Source organism: Antennarius striatus, chromosome 7, assembly GCF_040054535.1.
Source record: "Antennarius striatus isolate MH-2024 chromosome 7, ASM4005453v1, whole genome shotgun sequence".
NCBI lineage: Eukaryota > Metazoa > Chordata > Actinopteri > Lophiiformes > Antennariidae > Antennarius > Antennarius striatus.
The window spans coordinates 12,247,050-12,273,984 of NC_090782.1; the positions used below are offsets into that span (position 1 = coordinate 12,247,050).

The window sequence follows — 26,935 nt, forward strand, 5'->3', positions numbered from 1 at the left end:
TCATCTCAAAGTTCCGGGGCAGACCGAGAAAGGTAATCTCATTTGTAATGTGTGACAGCTTATTTGCAAGTGTGTACACTTGCAATTTTTTACCAGGCCCGCCAGTGATTCGTCTTGCACTGATTCCAAATAGACAGCCTCCAACAGTTTAGACGACACATTGCATCGTCTGTGAACTCCAGTTATCAATCAAGCACCCATTAACATGCTCAGTGAGAGGAAATCAAGGGCTCTTTGATGTTCGGCAGTCGGGGATTGTAGCTATGCATGTCACAGATATGATGGTTCTTAATTTTATCCTCACTCTACTGAAACATGTGAAAAGACAGCAGCTCTCCATAATAGATAGGTCATAATAGATAGATGAAAATTTGTCATGTTTCATTTAACTCATTTCAAGTACGCACAGCCGTCATAGCACAGATGTCATATTTTTTTATTTTTTTTCAATTGTTCCAGCATCGGATATCCTGTTTTATTTGCTGGTTGTAACAGTGTCTCGTTCCTCACACCACTTCCTCTGATGTAGGTGAACCTCAAACACTACACACAGCAGCTGCACTGTTGAAGCGCACTTCCTCCCAAAACTGTAGGTGAAAGCACGTGTTTTGTTACCGAAATGCAGAATAAAAGAAGGAGAAACCAGACGTCTTTTAACGGCTGCTTTCTGGGCTCCAGAAAGGAACAATTTTCAGGAATAAACTGCTGATAGTGACAACATCAACATCATGCAGGTCACATCCTGTTTTTTGAAACTGAAACGAGTTGGATTGATGTGTGTGCTAATTTGTAGGTAATGTCATTTAGTATGTCACTATAATCATTGTCAATAGGAAGGCAAGTCCAGGTGCCTGGCACAAAAACAACACAAAGAACTTTGCTGAAAAAACAAAACAAAAACAACAAATGTGTCTGGGAACTGTGTACGTGCTGTTAATTAGAGCTGAGATAGCAGAGATTAGTCTTCAAGCACAGCCATATTACAGAGAGTCATGCCAAATAAGGAAAAAACAAAAGTTGGAGACAGGCAGACTCACTACAAAAACAATGTCCCAAAGCTACTAATCAAACAACTCCCAATCTAGATGTAGACCTCAGATTACACTAATGAATTCTAATTCTTATGTTTTAGCATGTAAATATGTATTAAAATGGTAGACAGCGACAATCCCTGCCTACAGCAAAGGTTTTAGCATAAATGATGCACACTCTTGAGCTTCATGCTGCATCTTTGAAGTGTTTTTGAAGTAGCAGGGTTTTGATACTAAATCCTGAAATCAGTCTTTTTTTGAGGTTTGCCATTTAACATGGCATTTATTTTTTTCAATGATCATCATCAACTGTCTTACCTCTGAGGAAAATGGATTCAGTCTGTTCCTCAGCAACAACAGAGTAGTTTAGCACTCTGGTTGATTTTATCGAACAAAAACCTAGAATTGCAGACATCTCAGCCATTTCAATAACAATGTAAAACAGATACAAAAGTTAATCATAAAATAGCTGATCTTTTCTGAGCCAAAACTGCAGCAACATAGTGTTCATTGTAAGGAGCAGAGGCCTGCAGGCTGAACAGGAACAGTTATTCTAACAGCTGGATGCAAGGGAGGTTAGAAGTGGATCCTGAAATCAAAGCTAGACTCTCGTTGTAATGTTTGCTGAGAATAAGTTTCTTCATCCAAATATTACAAAATAAAAAACAATGAAAGAGAGGGAGAGAGAGTGAGAGAGAGAGAGAGAGAGAGAGAGAGAGAGTGTGTGTGTGTGTGTGTGTGTGTGTGTGTGTGTGTGTGTGTGTGTGTGTGTGTGTGTGTGTGTGTGTGTGTGTGTGTATACCACAGGTCACAAGTCACATCTGAATGAATGATGAAAGAATGCTCTAAAGGAAACCACAGTGTGTGTTAGTCTGAAACTACAACTGTGCTTTATTTGCCAAAGAGGTTGTGTTCATCACTGTTTGTCTGCTTGTTTGTTTCCTTGTTAGCAGAATATCTCAAAAGGTTGTTGATGTTGTTTTTTAACATCGGATTTCAGTGACATTTGGGTAGAGAGATAGTCTTTACAAGGAAAAGCAGTGAGTAGATTTTCAAACTGATCTGGATCAACATGCCGCTGTAAGAAACTTTCTGTGAGCATTTCTGGATAAATGTGTCAATGAATACTAATTATAATTGTCATTTTTGTAATTTCTTTTCCTTTTATCCTGGTGTTAATTATTGTACATGTATGGGTTTGTATTGTGGTACATTTTAAACTTGTTTTAAACTGTGGTATCTTTTTTTTTTTTTACTTTAGTTTTAAATGTTGTATGATTTTGGTGTGGTTTGATTTCAGCAGTTTAGGCCGTTGTGTTTGTTGGAGGTACAATCTCACTGAAAGCCTTTAATTGTTAGTTTGTTAGGTTGTCAGCAGGATCAGGAAAAATACTGGTTGGACATTCATGAAACACATTTGAGGGATGGGGAATTGTTCGAGAACCCATAGAAGTTCGATGTTATTTTTCAATTTATTTAGATGGGATCCAAAAATGGCTTTGACTTCATTTAATATTGTAAGATAGTTTGATTGTTTTTTTAAATACCATTATTATACAACTATCACTGGATGGATGGATGGATGGATGGATGGATGGATGGATGGATGGATGGAAGGGTTGATGGATGGATGGGTAGGTAGGTAGATAGGTAGGTAGATGATAGATTAGATTTGACAGATAGATGGATGGACAGACGGATGAACAGACAGACAGACAGACAGACAGACAGATAGATAAAGTAAAAGCTTGATTTAAATTAATTAAATTGAAGCATAATTTCAATAATTCAGACACGTCCCTAAAGCCACAACTCAGTACATCGCTGTACCAACCACAAGTAAGATGAGACGTTAAATTCAGTGAATCACTTCCTGTTTGTCTTTTCAGCTCAGGATACAGATCACAATAGTGTCTGAGTTCCCGTATGAGGTAAAGACAAGTAGAACTGCATTTCTGGACCATAAGCCATGATGACTATCCTGTACTGCGAATCTACAAAAGCACGAAGGAGGCATTCCCCGAAAGAGAGTCCTGATAGTCTGCACTCAACCTGCAGAGACAGAGACAACATTTTCCTATTCTACAGCTTGTAATAATGAATAAAAAATAAAGTGGAAGCTTAGACTTACTAAAACATTGTCATCACTTACCTTAAAAGGATAAATTGTAGCTGTGCCCACATATTACGAATAAGAAAGAAAAAAATGCCACCATTTGTTTTTCCTGTTTGGTTATGAAGCACGCTCAATTTGACTGCTTACATGAGATACAAACATCATAAATTATTCAAATAGTGTTTGTCTATAATCAAAGAATAGCAATGCAAATACGACATTAAGTCAGGTATTAATAATTAGTAAGGTAAACACTATATAAAATCAAAGTTTGAATGAGCAATAAAGATATTTTTATGTGGGTGGCCTTTGGAGCCTATCCTTAGCCTAACCCTCACCCTGCCAAGATAGACGCAGATGTCTCTTACAGGGATTTTATGATAGAACTAGTGAAATTAATATCCTCCATATACCTCAAACAACTGCAGGGATTTTGACAGTTCTTAAGTGTTTTCAGTTTCTGTGTGAAAGACAGATGTCACCAGATAAAAAGAACAAGTGGAGCTTGTAAAGACTTTATGGAGAGTTCCATCCATGTTTGAAGGGTGGAAAAGCAGGCCTTGATTGTGTATATATACAGTATATAATGTGTGTTTTGTGTAATCAACTGTACCACATAATACTCTAACAAGTAAATATGTGATGTAAATACAGTATCAACAGAAATAGATTATTTTGCTTTCCTCTAATTATGGTATATCTCTCCCCTTTGACATAACACCACATTTTCTTCAATTCACCGATTTTTTAATTTGTGTGCTGAAGAACATCACACAGGATGTAATTTTGAATCATCTATTATATATAGAACATGCTTCTCTTAGAACTGTAATTTCTTTCACTCTATAAATGCCAGCTAATGCAAAAAACAAGATTAGACACTTGTGACCTTTATTAGAGCTGATAGGAGCTGCCATGGATACCAATGAGCTTCATTGTTGGCACAACAATGGCCAGTACTGGAGTTATATTACAGATCCACTTGATAGCAGGTAAGTGAAAATGACAAGCAAGTGTTATCCTTTACTGATGTGATAACTACCTGTGGTCTGCTACCTCATAAAGGTTATCATGCACCCGAACGCCCTGGAAGTGCTCCAGGAAACCGTGTCCGTCTGATATGGCATGTAGTTTATGGGAGGTGTGACCTCACATCCGTAAGTGCTGCAAATAATTCAAGTGGCATTGACAGACTTGACGGATTGATGGATACAAAGCTTTTAAATTCAGTATACATCACTCACATCACATGTTCTTTCTTAAACATTGTGTTTTCTTGAAAAACAAAGTAGGTGTTGCATTTGTTTGCAGACCCTGTAGGGTCACTGTTTGCAACTTCCAGACCTAACTGATATGAATTCCTGCAAGGCATATAGTAGAGAGCAAAGATGCTGTGAATCCTTGACCTTTGTATTTCCTTGAGAAAGGCCAAGCCAAAAACATAAAGTGCCTGGTCCAAAAAAAAAAAAAAAAAAAAGCAGGAATTCAAATTAAGTTTGCATCTGGAAGGTTGCAAGGAAGAATGTCTCCTTTTTCCTCATAAAGAATTCAGTTGATCCCACTTTTGTTAATTTAATGCAGGCCGAAATTACATCAGATGACAGCATAATCCGACATCATTATCAACATCAAAATGCTTGGCCCGGGGCCGATGGCGGCGCAGCCTCTGTAACGGGATGATATGGATTGCACTTTGCAAACCGACCTTGCACCCCTTTCATTTTTTATGCCTGCCAGTCAAACACAGTGATGACCGCGTGCATCGCATTGCTGCCGAATAAAACCCAAATATCCGTCTGATGATTAAGGTCACTCACACTGCTCTGCTGAAGCCATCCTCTTATAAGCCTCCCAGAGTAGAAGAGGGTCTATGCAATGGACTCGAGTCGGTCTTGATGTCTCTATTGTTATTCTTCACCAGCTTTGCCCAGGTTCTGTCTGCCTCGTTGTGAATGCCAGTGACAGGAAGAGGACAATACAGTAATCAAACTTTTCCTCTGAGGCGGTGTGACCTGTTGTTGGCTTTTATTTGTGTGTCAGTTCAGAGGTTTAAGCTTCTTTATGAGAAGTTTATCCCTGGATCACAGGGATCTGAGGGCTCACCGGTCATTTGCTGTCACTATCCCAAGAGCTCAAATTGTTGGGGCTGTTTTATTCTGAAATTATGATGGAAATGTGTTGAACTAATTTGGCTTTAGCAGGATTGCCTGAATATTAGTCCACTCATCCAATGGATTACCCCATGGCTGCGATGAACATAGTGTACAAATCTGTCAAAAACCCATATACATCTCATCTTCCTCTGATGCTTGGCTCTTCTTTTATAAGTGCACATTCCGATGCATTCATCTCTTATTTTTCTGTGATGATGACAGCACTCATAAGCAACTCAGTGTCTGATGCTGACACTTTAAATTTGTGCACCATGTAACGCTGCTAATAGCGAGAGCTTTGGGAGTCCTTACCCGCTGAGGTGAGCTTATCTGCACAGACAGCATGTGTATTAATTTAATCTGAGTTCAACATCAGGTGTCAAGAACGATTATAGACTGATACTCTTACACTGACGTTATGGATTCATGTGCAGTAAAGTGCTTTATCCCTGGAAAAGGGTCGTGCTTATGCAAAATAAAAATAAAAATGACTGCAATTTGATTACATTCACTCTAATTAACTGTCAGAATTTAAAAGGAATATAGATTTTTCCCAAACGTTACAGTATTTTTTCTCCTCCCTAATTTCCTCTCCAACAGCCACATAACTGACCTTCCTATTGGCTGTGCCAGGTTGAAGTGACAGCTGGTGTGATGTAATAACACCCCCTCCACTGGACAAGTTATAAAGAGCAATATCTAGTTCCATGGATTGAGTTAAGCTTAGGTAGATTAATGCTCTAGGACACTGAAATGTTTGTTGTATAAAAGCTCTGTTTAGAAAACAATGTGTCATCGCCGTATATGAAAAACTCTGATCTGGCAGATGGCCTGAGCTCCAAGAGTTCCTCCACGCTAAAGGCACTGCAACTCTCTGGTTAGTTCTCCTGAGGTTTAATAGGATTTCAGATTCTTCTTTCAAATGAATTATAGATAGAAATACTGGGATTATTTTACAGGCTGTTTAATCTCTCCTCTTTTTTTTGTCCAAACTGAGCCTGCACCACAGTTTTAGCATTCGTGGAAAAGTGGAGCGACCGAGTGCTACAATCAATGAACGCTAGAGTGCAGGCGGCCTATCAGCTCAGAGAGCAGGAGATGCCCTGTGGACCGTTTCTTTAACATGAAGCGTGCTCCGTCGACTTGACTCACTTCATCTGTGGCCGCCTTTCCAGAAGCATCCCTATCCTGCAGAACAATGACAGACACGAGGCTTCACCAGAGCTGCTCTGACAGACCCGGCGCCCTTTTGCACTGAAGACAGCTTCATCCCTCCAGCTTTAGCTGCCACTCAGAGGGAGGGAGACTTGGGCACCAGTCAGACTCTACATCCTGGATCATCTAGCAACTTGCCAGAAAAATAAAACTCTGGCGAAAACAATAAAGCAGCTTGTGTTTTTCTCTGGATCGTACCACAGTCAGGTAGAAAAGTTAACTGCTACCATTAAAAAGACTTTTGGTTCTACAGGAGAGGCCTCCTTCTCCATCCTGAACTGGTAGCTTTGACCTCAAGGCTCTGCTCCTGGTTTCCACTACAGATCCCATCATGCCTCACTCCTTCCTGCAGAAAAAAGGTGAGCTTTTTTTTCTTGTGCTGCTGATGAAATGGCAACATTTTAGTGCAATGAAAACCAAAATACCTCAAACTATAATGTATTCATTAGAAACCTTTATTTAATAACAAATTAATTATTTAATTTTAATTAACTCCAATCCTGTCTGACACGTTAATCTTTGCTGCTATACAGCTAATGTTTGTCATATATTGTTACAAAGACTGTAATCATCGACTTACTGTATGTTAAAACTGTATACAAATATCAAGTTTAATTAAACTAATTTATCCAACTAATATTATAATTTTTGACTTGAATTATTAGTCAGACTGATAAGAAAAGTGTTCATTCTTTGTCTTTCATGAGCAAAAACGCTCTTCTTTATGCAGGTTGTGTCATGAAATATGAGAAGTACATATAATTGTACTTACTGTTATTTATCACTCTCAACCTGGAGCCAACAAACAACCCCACAAATCCACAAAATTAAAACCCTTAGTCTCCATTTGAAATTAAACTAATAATGATGATCTGTACGTTTGCAAGCTGCTAATCGCACAGATCAAATCAATATGCTGCTGAACCATGAGGTCAGTCATAGTACTAACAAAAGCAGGCATGCAAACATGAAAGAACATACAGCAGACACGGGCTGCGATAAGACAACTGACATCTGATAAGCAAATGAGAGTACAGAATACAGTATGTAATGCTGCCATAGGTTTATCTGCAGTATGTAAAACATGTAAAGTAGGCATTTAGCTTCAAGATAGCAGCTGAGTGATCTGAGAGACCTTTTTGATTTTTATGGATGCTGATCACCCTGAGAATCTTTTCACATCTGCATAAAAGTTACTGGAAACAAAGGCCTGTGGTTTTTTAATATACACCTATGTCCAAACAATAATAATAAATAATTAAATACTTCTCTACTTCCACATACAGACTACCTAAACTCTTAATGTTTGAACAGGGGCTGAACATGAGTGATCTGCTCTATGGTTGAAGAAACCTGTCAGGCTGAATTTCTGTTAAAAACACATTGAAGGATGATCAAAAAATGCATGCAAAGCTCAGAACATTTCAAAGAGCAGCTGATAACAATCGTGTGAATGTGATGAGCACAGGAGTCACTCTGCTTTCACATCTGAAATCACCTGGTCTTTGGAGGATCAGTAGCTGTTTATACAACAGTTAAAATGTATTCCAATCAAAGATGTGTTCACTTCTACATTTCATATTAGCATAAATGCATATTAATGAGACCCGATGCTTATATGAGTTGATTTGTTTCTATCAAACATAAAGAGTAGGAGGTTTTTTGGAATTTAAAAGGAGGAAGTGTTGATTGGTTTCATATAGAAGTGCCGGTGTAGGCGTGAAGAAAACAAAGTCACTGTCATGAGCAGCTCAATTTATAATTACATATTTTATGCAAACTACCACACATTACTCTTTTCTTTTTTATATACCAGAGTAATATTTCTTTAATTTTGTTTTTTCCTTAGTCTCAGTTTAAATCTGTGAATTAATGCGGGAATCTGATAGTTCATAAGAATGCAGGACTATACTTTCAAGTCAGTACCCAGAGGTTTTCTTATTTGGTGGGGGGGTGAAGTGGTTGACTTCTGGGGCCTGGTGGGATCGCTTTCATCCTCACCAATCCCATGTTTCCATGTTGGATTTAAGTCCATTTACTGCTTTGGCTTGAGGAAACCTAAACAAGCTGACATGAAGCTACTCCCTAAACTTACAGAGGTTGTGAGTATTTGATGCAGATGGAATCTCAGATATGTGAAGGATCAGATTTCTCATAATATAAACAAAAATTAATCTAGAGTTTACTTAAAATATTGTTAGAATATTTATTCCATGACAGTTTATAAATATCAGTTAAATATATGTGTTTAGTTAGAAACTGAGCAGTGTTTACATGGATTACACTCATATTTTTTTGATATTTCAGACACAGAGGGCTGAGGCGGTGGATGTGCACCACTGCTGCTTTGTGCTTTGTATTCCTTGAACCGTGGCCTGGAGCTAGGTGTTTGTAGTTCCTGTTGAACCAGCCCTGTAGACCAGTATCAGCTATTGGCATTAGAAGCATGCACCTACTTTGACCTGGCAGCAAGAGCAATACAACATAGGAGAATTTGACATAGTTGACAGCAAAATCAGGCTACACCATGACAGAGGCAGGAACCAGCAGAAAGCTGCAACAGTTTTGAGGGGGAATACGATGGAAGCCGAGTTCTCAGAAACAAAACCCCACATGTGACTTTGTGGAGTGAGTTTCTGCAAACTCTGATCATTTGAATTTTTTGTTTGTTTTTCTACTGAGCATTTCTGTGCTTTGTCTTTACACCCACAAACCCTCCAGATGCGTATGCAGGTCTGTAAACAAGGCATTCAAACTGGTTCCTCAACTTTGGGCCTTAATGATAGAAAATTACACTAGTTCATAGAAATACGGTAGAGATGTTACCTCTCCTGCTTTAACAGTGTGAAACTTGAAATTAAATCTGTGGCGAAAGTGTTTGCTAATGGTTCATTTTGGTAAATTGGTCAGTCAGTGGATTGCTTTGTCCACAGGATTATATCTACTGAACAGATTTTCATGAAACTTGGAGAATGGGACTTAAGCTAGAAGTTGTGCAAAACTGGGTAAAAGTTGGATGCAGGATTTTTCTCTTCTTATTTAAGATTGTAACATAAACTTTTTATGACATTTCCTTAACCTTATAATAAAATCAAGCATGGATCTTGAAAGGAAAATAGACATATATAGAGGTGTACATCTACAACTGTGTGAAACTTGGGGCGGATGAAAATAAAAATCCACATCAATCTGATTTCACTGTTTTTTAGAGGCTAGTCTGTGTTTGGTTTAACGCTTGTGTGAATTATAGGGGGCTGTTGGGCCTTTGTGGTGGTATCTACTCTAATGAATGCTTATAATTGAATGCTAATTATTATATCTGTTAATCCGTCACTTTAAGCTAATGCTATCAATGCTACTCATTTTAACTGTATTTAAATAGTGTTAAAATTATTGGAAGTCTTAAAAAATGTTTTTAAGCTTAAATTATGCGTTTCACCAATATCTATTACCAGCTAACACTGTTTGAAATGTTTATTTACTGCTGTTAGCCACATACTTTTGATATCTCATATCTTGGCATTAAATTTGACCATTTCACAATTCATTATTGACAAAAATCCTCAGTACTTTTGATACTTTCAGATGTTATGTCTTAACATCGTGAACCAGATTATTCTTAGCAAATTTTCTTCTTCAAACTTCTCCATCAGTTTTTTAACATAAGTACCCTGAGAAGTAGAAGTGTTCATGGTGAGAAGCAAATGCCTTAAAATACAGGATGTCTGTGTAGGTTCTCGGTTATCCAGGTCATGGTTATCTAAAGCTGTTTAAATCAATCCACTGGATTTTAAGAAAGTTTCTTTCTCTCATCCAAGTGGCTTCTTCAACTGAACAAGCCACTTGGATGAGAGGTGAAACTTCTTCAAGAAACTTAGAATACAGGTACTTTTCTAGTAAAAGAATGAAAAACTAGAAATATTAGATTCTGTGACATGTATGGAAAAAGTCATACAACCTCTCCTACACACACCCAGTATGGTAGGTGTCATGGCAGCAGTGCAGGGAAGGAGGCTGATCCAAACACAGGATTCTTATTGAATCATTACTGAGGGAGGTGCAAAGAAAAAAGACCTTCTTGTTTACTATCTGACTATCTACACTAAAGCTCCCCATCACCAAGTGTGGTTATATCGGTTAAATACCAAGCTGAATCCATGCAGAGACACGTAGCGAGGCTTTGAAGCTAATCTGTGCAGAAGTTTTCTCAAATTGTACAACTCCTCCTCGTGTGCTCTTGGAACGCCAGCGCTTTGCAGCCCTGGGCATGTGAGAGAAAAGAGGAAGGAACGCAAACACTCATAATGTCATAAAGAGATTTGAAAGGATGGTAGATATTTATTGTATGGTACAGTATACTGCATGTTTTATAGTGGTAGCTGATCCATCATCCAGCAGATGGCACACTGACAACGGACTGTTTCTGATATGTGTGGAAAATTCCATTAAGTTGGACTCTGCAGGCTGCATTCCTGGCTCCTCTCATCTGGCCTTGAGAAAGTCCTGAATCTACATGCTTTGATTTGACTAAATTGGAATTCTAACCCAGTAACAGCCCGTCTCTGACTGTAACCTTAGCGTGTATCTTGCACAGACATGCTGGTGAACTGGAGGTGTATCCACACAGGAACACCGCTGAAACCTCCAAAGTTTGTATGTTTGTTTTTTTGTTTGCAGTGTGAAATTTCCTTTTGAAATAACTGATAAAGCAAAATAAGAAAACTGTTAAAAAGCCTTTAACGATCCATGGAGACTCGTACAAACCACTTGAGCTGGAACACTTGTCCTGTTGATGCTCCTTAATGGTACATGCATAGCTTTTGAGTGCATTAGCTAAATATTAAAGATAAGGGGAACACATTGAAACAATCTGTAATAAAATACATTGCCAGATTGCAGAAATTCACAATTAACAGCACTGTGTAAAATCAAGGGACTCAATTTAGATAATTGTAAAACTCTGTCAGCTCATTATCTCCTTAACTCAGTACTGCTTGTAATCTTTCAGTGTGTTTAGCCTTGTCAAGTAGGATTATCTCTCAGCCCGGAGTGTCTGGATGCAGAGAAACACAGCAGCATTGTTTCTAACAGACATAGTTTGACATCAGATCATGATTTGCCTGTTTGTCGGTTAAATAATAAAGGGAAAGCTTCCGAATGTGGAAGCCTTCAGAGAAAATGCTATTGAAATTTTCACTGTCTAATTATTTCAGGTGGTGTTATTTAACTAATGTTTTAAATTATCTGTGATATATGCTTGCAGAAATTAAAGAACATATTATAAACATGTTTTAAAGTCAGAAGAAAGTGTCTTTATTTAGACACAATGTAGCTGTGTCACAATTAAGGCATGCAGTAAGGTTTATTGTTTAACAAAGGGTGACTTTATTGTGGAGAATTGGACACAAAATGCGTCTGGGATGCATGGAGTTAAAAAAAAGTGAAACTTAACAATATAAAAAGAAATTCTTTTAAAGAAAGGAACTAAAAAGACCTCTGTAGCTACCAGCATTATCTGTTTGGTGTTACAGCTGGGTTGCATCATGTCTCTCAGAACAAAACTCTACACTCACATCTTTGCTGACAATGAACACTGAAGTTGGCAGAAATTTGCTGTGAAACGAGACAAAAGTGTGCAGTTTATGAAAAAAAAGTGAGGCAACCTCCGGGCCTCGGGCTTTTGTCAGTGGGCATTTCTATTCAATGACCTATCATGCACCAAGTAGAGGCAATGCTACGGCTTTGAGATGTTTCGCCCTCCATCAGAAGTGTACTTTTTAATGTGCAGCTGTTACAGACCGGGCAGACTTGAATCATTGTCACAGCATGCTTCAGCTGTGATTGTTTCTGAACAGCATGATGTCTGGACAAAGAGACCATGACCACAATGTCATGACCTGTTGTTCAATCATACATCCTGAATGGAGATCAAGGATTAGTGGAAAAACTGTGCATAATGTGACAATGTGCCCCGTGAGCCATACGTATCCATTTAGGTGTGGGGCAACAATCAGTGACCCTGCCCTCCTTCCCTGTCCTGTGTAAGTGGGTCATTTATTTTTGCTAGGAATTGGTTGAGTAAGAGTTTGCCAAGTATTTGCAGTAATTATCTCATCCTTCTATAGCTGGGCGCAGCATGGGGCTCGGTAAATTACACATCTCGCTCCTAACTCCTGGATGGTTTATGGCCGTGCATTATGCATAAGTGTGCTGGAGCGCGCCTTAAACATCCCCCAAGTGGATTGAAATAAAGTTGACGCTGCTCTTTGTTTGGAGCTCAAGATAGTCTTTATTTGGCAGTGCTGAATCGGAGATTGCTGTAAAAGCGTGCGTCTTAATTATTTTGGAGACTTTTCTCCCCAATGGCACATGAACACCTGGAGTGTTTTTAGTGGGATGCCTGATCCAGATGGGCGGATGCGCAGGCAATCCGTAGGGAGATGTCTGTTACAGTGGAGTGTGTCGTCACATAAAGGGTTACACAAAAAACAAAAGGAAGGCACTGCATCCCATTCCTTTGGAACGCTTATAGCAGTCTGTTGTAATCCAATGACAAAGATTTATGTCACTTTAACCTCATTTAAGCATTAGTCTGTCAAGTATATGTTTTAAATCTCTCTCAAAAATAAATTTTGTGGAAACAAATCTCTTCATTTTAGTCATGAGGAAAATAAAATTCAGATAATCTCAACTGTTCATTTTCATCATTGTGAAAACAAAGAATTTTATTATGGGAAATATAGAAGCTATTCCTGAAAGACTTGAAAATGTACATAATAATGTCTTTATGTAAGTAATGCATTTAAAGTCTCCATGTGGATTGCTTACGGATGTTAAATAAAAATCCACTACAGATAACTACAACTTACTTTTAATTAATGTTGACTGGGGTTAAGATCAAGCTTCACTTTATTTGATCATTTAAATTTGCGATTATATGAATATCAACTTCTTAAATCAAACATTAAATTCATAGATTTCCACGAGGCTATTTAAATTGCAAGACTCTATAGTTGAGAAAAATGAAAACAACAGAAAATAAACTTTACATTTTGAAAGGTGTTATTAACAGAAATTGTGCATCATGGATGAATAATGTATTTTTTTGTATTTTAAATTAAACAGACTGAACACATTCATATCTTTTTAGAAACTAATATGAATACATTTTATTATTGATTGTAAAAACTTGTTTTTACGTATTACCAGCTCAACAAATGCTCCTTCTGTGCCATGGAGTGAACAGGATGAGAAAGGACGGGGAATCCGTGGTCTGGAATCACCACACACAAAGTTTACAAGGTGTGTCACTCAAAGTAAATGATTGCACAAATTTATTAACCTTTTGTAATGCTGTCACACACATTCCCTAACCATTAATTACAAACTTGTCAATTTGCACCAACTAATATCTGTCTGGTGATACGTTTCAAACTCAAAGACAGTCAGATGAAACACAAGACTAGTGAGCTGTGAAGTGAAAAGAAAAACTAGTTTATTCTTGCCAACTCTAAGAAATGATGCAACAGGGAGTACACGTCTCAAATTAAATAGTAAAGGGGGGAATCACAGCAATGCATTTAATTAATTTTCCAGGAATCTCTCCTTCAGTTTATCAATGAACAATGTTTTTATATAAGTGTAAACATCACCTGATAACAATTTCCCAGACAGTCTCTCCTACAAAGTTGTCCATTCAAAAAAAAAAATTGTTTTTTTTTCCCTCAGAAAGGAGAAAACATTTTTAGAAGACAGATAAGAGGCTGGTGAAATGGTTCCAGCGGCATACACAGCAGGATTGTAAGAATGGCAGGATTTCTTACAGTATGTAACAAGTCTTTTGGCGTTTTAAATAATAATAATAATAATAATGAGCATCCAAACCAGCGGCTTTATTTTTCATTTTTGATTGCATTCACATGATCTTAGAGGTCAATGTTTTGCATTGGTGATCTATCACTTTTTTGCAACACGTACAGTTTAAAGTAATCCCCAAGTCAAGTTAAAGTAGAATGAATGTGCAGAGTTTTACTCTTAGTTGGATCCAGTCGGTCACAGTAATCTTTATAAGCGAATATTATGTTATTATACACGCAGATGAAAATAGAAAAGTCCACCGAACAAGTGCCAAATCGATCATGCAAACCACATTCTCTTGACAATCACATCCACATGACACAAGCTCAAGTGACTGTCTGCAGACAGAAATAAATGTATTAAATCTTTCCTGTTCGACAAAGCCCCGGTGATGGATCGCAGCAGTCCCCAGCTATGAAGTCCGCGCAGCGGAAGCGTGTCTGGCTACAAGAGGGAGAATGAGGAGAAAGACGAGTCTGTCACAGCGACCTGTCCGCTCTGGCCTTATTGTCATGTCTTATTGTGTACACGGAGGGTCTGTGTGTTCGATGCGAAGAGAGGAAGCGGGACGGAACATCGCTTAAATCATAGAATATAAATTAGTTCTGAGAATATCGGGGGCTGGGTTTAAGGAACTAGTGACGTCGTCGGCTCGACGTCCTGTGACTGTGGACTCTACCAAACACAGGGGGGTTCGAAGCGATGTGAAACAATTTTCAACAATATTTAACAAAATAATAGTTCTTATTTTTCTCAATTAGACTGCATAGTTTTACTTTGCTTTCTATGAGAATCACTGTGACCCAAATGTTTTGAAATAATCGATAAGAAAATCTGCCGTCTTGGTCGCGTCGGAAAAAAACGTCTCTCCCCTGAAAAGATAAAATGGTACGGTCTTAGGCTCAAATTCCGAGAATTGAGCTCGTCTGATTCTTAGAACTGGGGTTCTTAGAAGTGGTGATGCAAGAAGTTTCTAGGAAAGCGCTACCAGGTGATTTTTTAAATTCCTTTCTCCTATAATTTGGCGCGAAGTTGTTCCGAGGCGTGTGATGGTGATGTTTTAGACAGGACTATGTGAAATTCTGTGCTGTTTTGAGTGTTTCTGTGTGTGAGAGAGAGTCTGCTGGCAGTTTGAACGGCGCAGAGTTGAAACTCGAAGTAGCGCCGGAATGACAGGCGCTGCGCCGCGCTCTTTGACAGCTCATGTGGCGGCCGCTGCCGGAGCAGTTTACCGCAGAGACTGCAAAGCCTCCCTCCGCGGAGGCACCCGTGTGTCGCTCCGCCGCGGTCCCGGTGCACAGTTGTAGTGACGCTGGAGGAAATGAGGATGCTTGGGGGGTGTAAATGCTGCTCAGCGACCGGGCAGCGGCCGTTTGACCGCGTTAGCGCCACTTGCCGCCCTCCGCTCTGACGCGGAGATGTGACGTTCAGGTGTCAACACGCGGCGTGGCGGCGGAGGCTCGCGCGGCGGAGGCTCGCGCGGTGGAGGCTCGCGCGGTGGCGGCTCGCGCGCGCTGTCAGACCAACTTTGCTGGCAGCGTGGAAGCAGTCTGCATGTTTCCTTCAGCGCTGATGGAGCGATAAAGACTGCCCCCGAAAAGCCAGACTGTCATTTTAGCGGAAACATTTGTGTTGATGGGTGAATGCGGGGTGTTTTGTTTTGTTTTTTTCTCCACGGCTTCGCACAAGTTGTGTGTTGTGTTTCCACCGTGACCGCGCAGCGTTGATAGACTGTCGGAGGTTCAGTCACGCTGAGGAACTGTTAGAATCAAAACACGATCAGGCCCCAAAAACACTCAAGTGTGTGCGCTGCCACTGCGATTAACTGAATACTTTAATGCCTAGTTGGCGTTAGTTGTGTAGTTTTTGCTTTGATAATAATTTTCTAAAAATGCCCTTCGCTCTTAAGCATTGTTGGTTGTTATTGACCCATCTGGATCGCAGGATAAACAGTCTATTTAGGCTGCATTCTGTCCTGATTCTATTTTCGGACGTGTCCAGTTACAGACTTCATGGATGACACTGAGTTTGAAGATCTGTCATTAGTTCGAATTCGGCTTCTAAAGTAAATAATTATTAGATTCGACTCAAGCCGTTCACTATAATGTGTTTATTAAAAGCTGCATGGTTTCCCAAAAAACACGCCGTGGCAAATGTTATTAGAGCGAAGCAGGAAGCCTGTAGATGAGGCTGTGGTGTTGGAGACTCGGTCATGGGAGGTCTCTGCGGTTCACACTAAAATTCTCTGACTTTAATGAGCAACAAAACAAGTTGTCAGTAATTTGAGGAGCTCTCTCAAACTGTTTGTTATTGTATCAGCAGCTGTCAGTGAAGTGAGAGAAAAGAAGACCAAACTTTTCAGATTTAATGTCGAGCTGGTGTTCCTAATAAATCTGGTCATCATTTTTAAATGTATCTAATTTTGTCTACTGCGTAAATAAATCAGTAATTCATTATTATATTTCCCCCCCAAAAAATAAGACAATAATATTGTAGCATCAATTTTTTTTTTCAGTCAATTTGAATGTTCTGCATTATATCCTTCCTCGTTCAATTATTGAATTATCAACCAGTGGTTGAGAGACAGACAGGGAGAGAGAGGGAAAACAAATAAAGCGAATGTAAAAATGTGTCTAGACAGTGTTTGTTTAATAAATGGCGCCGCCTTCTGGAGGAATGGCTGCGTCTGTGTGCCACAGTCAGGACAGAGGATCATGTGTAAGTTCAGCCCATTACACATAAGGATGTTAGCCTTACCATGCAGGGTGGCGTGTGTGATCCACACGATGACACTGTCTCTGTAAAATCATCCTTTATGTTCTTCTCTTTTTGCAGAACTCGAGAAAATGGCTTGCGCAGCAGACAGCTGCATACAATTCACACGCCATGCCAGCGATGTCCTGCTCAACCTGAACCGTTTGCGTAGCAGAGATATTCTAACAGATGTCACGATCTTGGTGAACAGACAGCAGTTTCGTGCACACAAGACTGTCCTCATGGCTTGCAGGTGAGTGTCGATCGCAGGGTGTGAGCCAGAGTTCTGCCCTGGTGTGAGGATAAAGTCACTGATCTCTCTCTCTGATCTCCCTGTGTGTGTGTGTGTGTGTGTGTGTGTGTGTGTGTGTGTGTGTGTGTGTGTGTGTGTCTGCGTGTGTGTCTGCGTGTGTGTCTGCGTGTGTGTCTGCGTGTCTGCAGTGGGCTGTTTTACACCATCTTTACTGACTCCCACAAGTGCAACCTCAATGCCATCAGTCTGGACCCAAAGGTCGACCCAGAAGGCTTTGCCATCCTGTTGGAGTTCATGTACACCTCCCGCCTCACGCTCAAAGAGAGTCTGATCATGGCCATCATGAACACAGCCATCTATCTGCAGATGGACCATGTTGTCGACACATGCCACAGGTTTATCAAGTCCAGGTTGGCAGAACACACTCCTGTTCTATATCAGTCAAATTTATCATCAGTTAGCATTAGTCAAGTGTTTCCACCTTCTCGTTCTGTTCACAGCGATCCGTCTGCCAAGCTGCCCAGAGATGAGTTTTTGGTCAGTCCGTTGGTTTTACCTCAGGATGTCCATGCTTACCGGCCCCATGATGTTGTTGACAGTCTGCACAGCCGCGTAGCTCCATTCAGGGATGGGAGACCCTACGGCTCAAACATGTTCACTGGGGTCAGCACCCCCAGCAACTACCATCTCTATGGGCAGTTTCCCATGCCGGGATTCCCTTTCCCTCTCTGCAAGCTGGCCGATGCCAAAAATGCTTTTGCTGACCTCTCTAAGAGCGGTATCCACCACAAGCATTGTTCTCCGCATGACACCGCCAACATCAGCAGAGCAGAGTATGCCAGGGCAGTGGGCACCAGCTCATCCAGTATTATTCACTCCACCACCTACGCTTCTAGGGAAGTAGGGAGAGATGATGAGATGAGGAGGGAAAGCCACGAGGGGCTCAGCCAGTCAATTGCTCTCGGCACAAGGAAACGTGTGTTCCCTGTGTTGACCCTCGAACACCAGAAAGACTCTGGCAAAGATCACACTCCTCAGACAGAGGAAGACCCGATCCATCAGCACTACCCGCTTGGAATCTCCTCTGCTGGACGGAAGAGCCTCATGAGCAGCCCCCAGAGCCCCCTCAAGTCAGACTGCCAGCCCAACTCGCCAACGGAGTCCAGCAGCAGCAAGAACGCCGGCCTGTCCCAAGCCACCGGGGCGCAAGCTCCGCCAGGTACGCAGGATCCCAAAGCTCGCAACTGGAAGAAGTACAAGTTCATCGTGTTGAATCAGAGCGCGAAGGAAGAAGAGGACCCCGGCTTTCGTTCACCTCAGCGTCTTGGCCTGCAATCCTACCTCCACCCCAGCGACTCTGAGAACCTCGACCCACAAACCACGAGCAAGAGCAGCGATCACAGCGAGGACCTGCCGGTGCCACAGGCGAGTCGCCTCAACAACATAATCAACAGGTGAGGCTCAAGCAAACACATAGCTGCATTGTTTGCTTCAGAGCGGCATCAAAATGTATTTTTTTCTTAAAGATTTAGCAGGATTTGGACATTTGTGAGGGTTTTTTTGTATATTGTGGTTCCAAATGTTTCCCCCTAAATTTTTTTTTCTTTTGGATTCTTGATTTTCATTAGAATAATTTTAGGAACTTTATTTTGGAATTACATTTCATCTGAAGTTTTTTTTTTGTTGTTGTCTGACTTCAAAGATGTTGTTTCTGTCCATAGTGCACTGGAGGGTTCTCTGAGGAATGGCGACGGCCACCCTCCACACTTCTCCAGCCGACTGAACTGCTCCTCCTGCGGCACGCTGTCCCAACAGCACTCAGACGTCTGTCCCAACACCCCCAGGTCCCGTCTGGCGGAGGACATGGCTGAGCTGCACTCGGAATACTCAGACTCCAGCTGTGGTGAGTTTCTTGCATTCTAATCATCACCAACAAAAACAAATCGAAGATTACTGTGTATTTTTTTCGGAGTAGTGGTTGAACTTCACTGTAACTTCTCTCGGACAGAAAACGGCACATTCTTCTGTAATGAATGTGACTCCAAGTTTGCTGAGGAGGAAGCCCTGAAACAACACATGCTCCAAGTGCACAGCGACAAGCCATACAAGTGTGACCGCTGCCAGGCTGCTTTCCGCTATAAGGGCAATCTCGCCAGCCACAAGACCGTCCATACAGGTAGGACCTGGAGTCACACCCGTACGCCTGGTGAGGGAATGCACTTTCACTGCTGAATTTAAATGATTGTCACTCTGTTTTTCAGGAGAGAAGCCGTATCGCTGTAATATCTGTGGTGCTCAGTTTAACAGACCAGCTAACCTCAAGACTCACACGCGCATCCACTCAGGAGAGAAGCCATACAAATGTGAGACCTGCGGAGCTCGTTTTGTACAGGTAAGAACACGCCGAGATAAAAATGTTTTCCTAGTGTCAGTAGCATTAATACACTAATAATATACTATAGTACACTAGGAGTGGGTAGTTATTTTCACTTTTATGCTGATAATTTATTGATGAGCATCTATAAGAATGTGTCAGCACGCTCACCAGTACACCGCCGATGTTCAAGCAGTTCTAGTTATCACCGGATTATAATATTTTAGAACGATACTTTCCTTGGTCGCCGTGAAAGGAGGTGAATTTATTTTTTTCGCTCATGTTCAGGTTGCTCATCTCCGCGCCCACGTGTTGATCCACACGGGCGAGAAGCCATATCCATGCGAGATCTGTGGAACACGCTTTCGTCACCTGCAGACGTTGAAGAGCCACCTGCGCATTCACACGGGAGAAAAGCCCTACCATGTAGGTCTTCACCACATTAAAGATATATTCAAGATGTAAGTAGACTGTAAATGTGCCCTTAAATTAACACACTATCTTCTTTTTTCAGTGTGAGAAATGCAACTTACACTTTCGCCACAAGAGTCAGCTGCGGTTGCATCTTCGACAGAAGCACGGCGCCATCACCAACACAAAGATCCAGTACCGTATGTCAGCGGCAGACATGCCCACCGATCTGACCAAGGCATGTTAGGCTGGAAGGAGGGAGAAGTTTTTAAGAGAGGCAATCTTGACCTTGGCATTTGAAGACCCCAACTTGTACAATCATCCAAAATTGTAGTGCCACACTGTGTTCATTTAAACAAATTGGCTGCGTATGCCATTCTAAACGGGTTTCCACTACATGTGAACGTAGAGCCACATACGGCATCTTAGTCACTTTATTGTTTATTTATATATATATATATATATATATATATATATATATATATATATATTAGGTATATAACTATATGAGTATGATGGAAGCATTTCTAAGCTTTGACGGTACGTATATAAAGCTTTATTTTGTGAGAAGTGAGAAGGATGGAATGTAAACAATCAGTTTTTTTGAAAATATAGTATTTTATATCAGAGACTTAATTTTCTGAAAGTATTGAAAATTTTGATTGACGGGTGGTACATATATTTTAAGATATGGATATTTGCCGCTGTACAGATTTGTCTTTACATTTTTACGTAGATGTACGTACTTGTTGCACCACGTCAAGTTGCCACACTCATGTGAAGCGGGGGAAATGTCATTGTGATGGGTTTTAACGTAAAGCGTATCGGACGACTGCCGTCGGGCGGGGATATGCACGAGGTGCTCTGTGACCGTTGCCAGTTGTCGGCGCACATGAAGGGGGGCAACTGCATAAATATTGTGACATATTGTGTAATTATATCTGTGGGATTGCTCTCTGCTGGCAGAGTCAATCGATGTGTTGAAGCTCATTTCAAAGTACTGCTTGGTTATAACCAAGAAAATATTTTGCTTCAATTGTATTTGTATAGATGTGGTTTTTGTTCTTTTGATTTCCATAAGTGAAGGTTTACAGTTCTTCTCATTGTTCTAGATCCTGTAGTAGAGTTGTGTAGGTGTCAACATTTCGGTTTGTACATACACTGTGTATTCAATGTGCCTTTCTCTCCGGTGACTGAACTCTTCTCCATTCAGCCCAGCTGTATTAAGGTACAACTCAAGGACATAACTCGTCCTCCATCCCTGTGTGATTGTGTGACTGGGTGTTTGTATATATATTTTTTAACGCTTGTCACCAACCCTAAATCATCCTCATTGTTTTTGGATCTGACTTTTTTAAACTGCATTACAATTATTATTCTACAATGTTTAGATGTATGAATGTAAAATAAACGTATTGGATTTCTATGTATTAACCCCAGTGTGAGTTTGTCATATTAGAGACTTCTGAACATTGATGCACATACTGTTAATGTAATCTTAGATGGCCACAAAATATAACATCAAATATATCACGATAAAACTCTACAGATTATTGGGTTATAAAACTTTATCCATAAATAGTTTTTTGCTTATAATTGGCATCTTCATTTTATTCTGAAAACTCTCTTCCTACTGCAGTCGACTGGCGGATGTGTTTTGTTTTTTAACTCTGCTCACATCTTAACAATCCATAAAACCACTTAACATGTCACCACTGTCCAGCACTTAAACGAACCCACTTGAAGATCAAAATGAATGAAGTGGTAGTTCATCTCTGTGTCTGCAAGTGACGAGCCGTAGATATTAGATTTCTATATTCTTATTATTAGACATTACCTGTCCCACACACCAGGGCAGAGCCAGGCTCAGCTGCTGCTGTAACAGTTAAAGGATGAGAGCAAAGACAAACTGCAGCTGCAGACATCAGAAAAGTCCAGTAAACAAACAGATGGACACAATCAGAACATTACATTCACAACTAATACATATTTCCATAATTACAATATTAAACAGTTCATTTCCATTGGTCTGTGTCCATTATTACATTCTACTTTGTCCTGTTTCCAGTGCTACTCACATACAGTAAACAGGATTTTTTTTTTTCTGTGTTCAGGTGAAAACAGCTGCCCTAAAACCTGAATGATTCAAGTGAGTCTGCTCTTCAAAGAGGGATAATTGTGTTGTTAGTCATATTTCCTCCTTTCTTCCAGCATTCAGAGGGTGGGACCTTTAACTAGAAGAATTAGTCCAAGTCCTTTCTTCCACCCTCAAACGGTGCATGATAATAACAGCTATTCGAAAAATCTTTTAAAAAATGAGTGCTCTGTATCTAAAACGATAATACGTTACTCAGGTACCTGTCCTTTGAGAAAACCATCAGCAATTAAAAATCTGACATGTAGACAGCATGGCACGAAAGAAGCAGCTCCCTTCTATAGAAAAATCTCGTCTGTGGTCTGTCTGTCTTTCTGTCTACCTACCTACCTGTTAATCCCTCTATCTATCCATCCATCCATCTCTAATTTCCTTCAACAGCAGAAGGGTGTCTCTCTCCATGATGATGACATTGGGGTCATCAGAATGCAGATCGGTTGAATGTCTTAATTTGGAGGTGCTGTACTGACAGGAACAGAACAAAGACTGATGAAAACAAACTGTCAAAATGTGGTCCATCATTAGATAACATTGTTTGACCATAGCCTGTGTGTGTGTGTGTTTCAGTAGTGTGTCTTGTCATGTACTTCAAAAACCAGCAGTTTGGCTGGAGTGGAGAAGCCGGTTACTTCCTGGTTAGTTGTATTTCAGTATTTCTGCTTGCTCGGTGGTCATGGGAGTAAATGTTACCGGTTGGAGGCTTTTGTTTCTTTAAAGACATTTTACTTCTAATGTGATGCAGCATCCTGTGACAGTATTGTGTTGACTTTACTTTGTTTGAGCATAGTACTGATGGCCTCAGAGTAGATTTCAGAGTGTGTTACCGAGATGATGACTAAACGCACGGATGAAAACTCTTTCAGCTGCTTTGCACCTGTGGTTTCTTATGTGACACGTACTAAACGTCTGCAGCAGACAGGAAACAGTTTCTTCTGGTGTGCGCTGTCTGTTTTTATTGCGAGGAAGAATTCATTCACAAAATATGTCTGGGTAACCACATAGAAAACATCCACAAGTGCTATAGTCAATAAAACATAAATGACAATAACATGATCAAAATATAAATAAATTTATTTTGAAGTGGCATAAAAAATGCTTGTATAACAGAAACACTGCAGATTTTTTTTAGACTCAGATTTCTATTTAAACAAAACAAACGATAGCATCAAATGAAACCTCTCTCACAGCTTTGGAGATGAAAACTATGTCCAATAATAATTGAGTTGCAAATTATCGATCAAAAATGTCAGGAATGCAATTAAATTCTCTGTTCAAGCACAGGAAAATGACTGAAACTACTTAATTACAGGAGCTGAACAACACGTTCAGCTTGTTTTAGAATCCTAAAACAAACTCAGAACTCAGACTATTCATTATACACCTTTCCCACCCCAGGTGAAATCCCACCCTGCAGCCCATCACTGCTTCTGCTGCATGGCTTCCTTCCTGGCAGCATCTTGAAGCAGCTGCGTGTCGACTTCATCTGCCGGTAGCTGGACATACCGGACCACCGATCCACGGATGAAACAGTTCTTTACAGAGAGCTGAAGACAAAGAACACAGACACGGTTTGGTGAAAATCATTCAAAGTACTTCAGGTGCTTGAAGTGATGCAGAGGAAGTGTCGTTGGATTCATAAAAGGTTCATGGGTTTATGTTTGATGTGACAATAATAACAATCTTTTCTTCTGGTGTCAGAAAATATAGAATGTGTAAACATATGATTGCAGGTACCTTTTCCATTGTCACGAGCACAATGGTGAAGAAGCAACAAAACATGGAAATAATAACTGACACACTTCACGTCAATTATCCTGTATATGCAGAAAACAGATACTCTATGCATTTTTTTGTTTTAGTTTGATATTTATGAATGCAATATACCCTACATGGATGAGATGCTTTGCACTAAAGTCTGTAGTTTTCCCATGAGTCTTCACATGTATACGGAGGGAACTCATTACACACACATGTATGTGTGGTCTGTGTTTGGACCGAGCTTCTGAGCTCATTGGACATCAAGGTATCTCAAATAGAACATCAAGTTTAAAACAAACGTGTCCTACAGACTTGACACACTGAAAGAGAAGATGGAGGACAGTTAAACGCACCATGTGAGGATATTTCTCCGGATCGGTGACACTGATGTCTGTGAGCTTAATGTTCAAGTACTGAAACACAAAAGCCAAGAAAAGTAATGTTAAAGTCAAAAGCACGAAAACAGAAGCTGAAAGGCTTTTGTTAAATGGAAGAAAATAAATAATCACTTCTAACCTGGTCGACAGAATGAAGTGTTCCACAGATGCTGAAATGACATGTGGGAATAAAAGCTATTGTCAAAACTAATGGGCATACCGGTGCTTCTTCAAAAAACAACAAGTTGAAAGTGGAGGTGGATAATAGTCGTATTTCAAACGATACAACTCTCAACACAACAGGTATCAGAAGTGCTTTTAATATAATGCAAAATGATAGTTTTTATCACTACTGCAGTCTTTAAATGATTCAACCCTGAACAAGAAGCGACTAATATTCTACAGACACCAGCTCCAAGGAGAGTTCCTGAGGAATCTTGGACCATTCCTAACAGAAAAAGACCTCCAGTTCTGGAATATTCTTGTTTTATCTGCTGCAGCCACCTTCCTCAGATCTATGGGAATGTTGTGAAACCTCAGTCTAGAATGTTGTGAAACCAAGTCCTGGCACACCTGGAGGCATCCCTGAGAATAATGGCCAATGAGACCAAGCTTAAGTTTTGCTATAAATGGTAAGATGTTTTCCAGGAGTCCCTGATAATTGATGGAATCCATTAGACCTCAGCGTCACCAGTCTACTGCTGGTCTTTTCATGATATTTCATTTTGCTCCAGACGTACTGCTGATCCATGGGCCCCAAAGTTTGCGTTTGGTTTGATCAAAAACAGAAAAGATCTTTGATATTCTATTGGAGAAGTTTGTGAAACCTGGCACACGTTGTTTTGTTTTAGTTTTTTTTACCTCATTTGAAATGTATGAGATGATAAATGCAATTCAAGGGTGAATCATTTTGTGACTGTAGTAATTAACAACATAGATAGATAATTATTTAACATGGACATGTTATATTCTAATGATGCAAACTGCAACATGCATTGATCATTCACAACTACAGCTTCCAACATTACACTCTTGTAGCAAATAAAACTATAATACGAAAATACAAGACATCATAGGAAAATAAAGCTTACCTCAGGTCGTTTTTGAGCTCGACCACCACATCCTTACCCACCAGAGACTTGAAAAACGAGTAGAAAAGCTGAAAAACAACGTGAACAAAGCTAACGTTAGCAGCAGGATAAATGTCGAAGATGAAATGGGTCGCAGTAAATTATCAAATTAAGCCACGGAAAAAATAAAAAGGCGAAACTGATGATTAAATATCAAAATAAATCCTCAGGCAAGAGAGTTGATAGCCAAAGGGGAAAAATAAATCGTAACCATCTCTCACCATTGTTGCCTCGCTTTTTTGCAGTAGCGTCTTGATGACGTTTGGTTTTCTTGCGTAATATTGCTGCGACGCAAGAATAGGGTGCGATTACCAACTCTGTCCACATGGGGGAGCCAGATACGCGCTCAATGTGTACGGGCACGACCACGCTGTTAACTTGATCGTTTTTGTTTGTTTGTTTGTCTGTTTGTTAAATCTGATAAATTAATTTGAAATTATATTCTCTTAATGACATTGTGCCGCAACCTCAGACTTGGATTAGTAACTTTATTTATTTATTTATTTAATTAATAGACAATTATTCAAGCCGTTTTCCTCCGTAATTTTATCGTGATTGCAACAGACTACGTTTAAACATGCATTGACTCGAGCAGCAATTTCCTCCCACACCATCACCCTCTTCTTTGCAGCTGCAACGCTGTTGCTCTTTCGGAAAATGCCCCCAAAGTCTTCATATGTATAAAATAAATCTGTACTTCGATTGCCGTATAGCGCTGCGGAGCGCGCCTCGTCCATTATCAATGGAGGCCCGACGAATCGGGTCTCCACTGATATTAGCTTATTAGAGTTGTTTCTTCTTCTTTTCCTTTCGGCTTTTCCCTTCAGGGGTCGCCACAGCGAATCAATTTCCTCCATCTAGCCCTGTCCTTTGAATCCTCTTCTCTCACACCAACTACCTTCACGTCTTCCCTCACTACATCCATAAACCTCCTCTTTGGTCTTCCTCTAGGCCTCCTGCCTGGCAGTTCAAAACTCAACATCCGTCTACCAATATATTCACTATCTCTCCTCTGGACATGTCCAAACCATCTCAGTCTGGCCTCTCTGACTTTATCTCCAAAACCTCTAACATGTGCTGTCCCTCTGATGTACTCATTCCTGATCCTATCCTTCCTGGTCACTCCCAGAGAGAACCTCAGCATCTTCATCTCTGCTACCTCCAGCTCTGTCTCCTGTCTTTTCTTCAGTGATACTGTCTCTAGACCAAACAACATTGCTGGTCTCACCACAGTTTTGTACACCTTTCCTTTCATTTTAGCTGAAACTCTTCTATCACACATCACACCTGACACCTTCCTCCATCCATTCCATCCTGCCTGTACACGCTTCTTCACCTCTTTTCCACACTC

At 40.3% G+C, this 26,935-nt stretch overlaps 2 protein-coding genes across 4 annotated transcripts; one reads left to right on the forward strand and one right to left on the reverse strand.

Moving 5' to 3' along the window:
* The first annotated feature begins 6,115 nt into the window (after positions 1–6,115).
* Positions 6,116–21,592, forward strand: bcl6aa (BCL6A transcription repressor a). 3 transcript variants are annotated; one of them, XM_068319784.1, is made up of 10 exons: positions 6,116–6,874; positions 13,725–13,817; positions 17,208–17,379; positions 17,568–17,789; positions 17,880–18,833; positions 19,101–19,282; positions 19,388–19,555; positions 19,641–19,771; positions 20,042–20,179; positions 20,268–21,592. In XM_068319784.1, the coding sequence occupies exons 1-10, from the start codon at positions 6,847–6,849 to the stop codon at positions 20,409–20,411; spliced, it is 2,232 nt and encodes a 743-aa protein (XP_068175885.1). In that variant the 5' UTR covers positions 6,116–6,846; the 3' UTR covers positions 20,412–21,592. The 3 variants fall into 3 exon arrangements, with proteins under 3 accessions (XP_068175885.1, XP_068175886.1, XP_068175887.1); XM_068319785.1 differs by lacking the exons at positions 6,116–6,874; positions 13,725–13,817 and adding an exon at positions 15,303–15,363; XM_068319786.1 differs by lacking the exons at positions 6,116–6,874; positions 13,725–13,817 and adding an exon at positions 16,218–17,090.
* Positions 21,593–23,369: 1,777 nt separating this feature from the next.
* On the reverse strand, positions 23,370–25,869 carry smx5. Its single transcript, XM_068319924.1, has 5 exons — positions 25,806–25,869; positions 25,546–25,613; positions 24,594–24,624; positions 24,431–24,490; positions 23,370–23,863 (listed from the first exon to the last, which is right to left on the reverse strand). The coding sequence occupies exons 1-5, from the start codon at positions 25,806–25,808 to the stop codon at positions 23,738–23,740; spliced, it is 288 nt and encodes a 95-aa protein (XP_068176025.1). The 5' UTR covers positions 25,809–25,869; the 3' UTR covers positions 23,370–23,737.
* Positions 25,870–26,935: the final 1,066 nt, after the last annotated feature.

What these genes read in the sequence shown, in the direction of transcription:
- bcl6aa (XM_068319784.1), top strand. Translation starts at nt 6,847, where the DNA reads ATGCCTCACTCCTTCCTGCAGAAAAAAG. An exon ending in CTCCTTCCTGCAGAAAAAAG is followed by an intron (nt 6,875 to 13,724) that starts GTGAGCTTTTTT and finishes ACGTATTACCAG; the next exon opens with CTCAACAAATGCTCCTTCTG. An exon ending in GCGGAGCTCGTTTTGTACAG is followed by an intron (nt 19,772 to 20,041) that starts GTAAGAACACGC and finishes GCTCATGTTCAG; the next exon opens with GTTGCTCATCTCCGCGCCCA.
- smx5 (XM_068319924.1), bottom strand. An exon ending in GAGCTCAAAAACGACCTGAG is followed by an intron (nt 24,625 to 25,545) that starts GTAAGCTTTATT and finishes ATGTCATTTCAG; the next exon opens with CATCTGTGGAACACTTCATT. An exon ending in CACTTCATTCTGTCGACCAG is followed by an intron (nt 24,491 to 24,593) that starts GTTAGAAGTGAT and finishes TTTGTGTTTCAG; the next exon opens with TACTTGAACATTAAGCTCAC.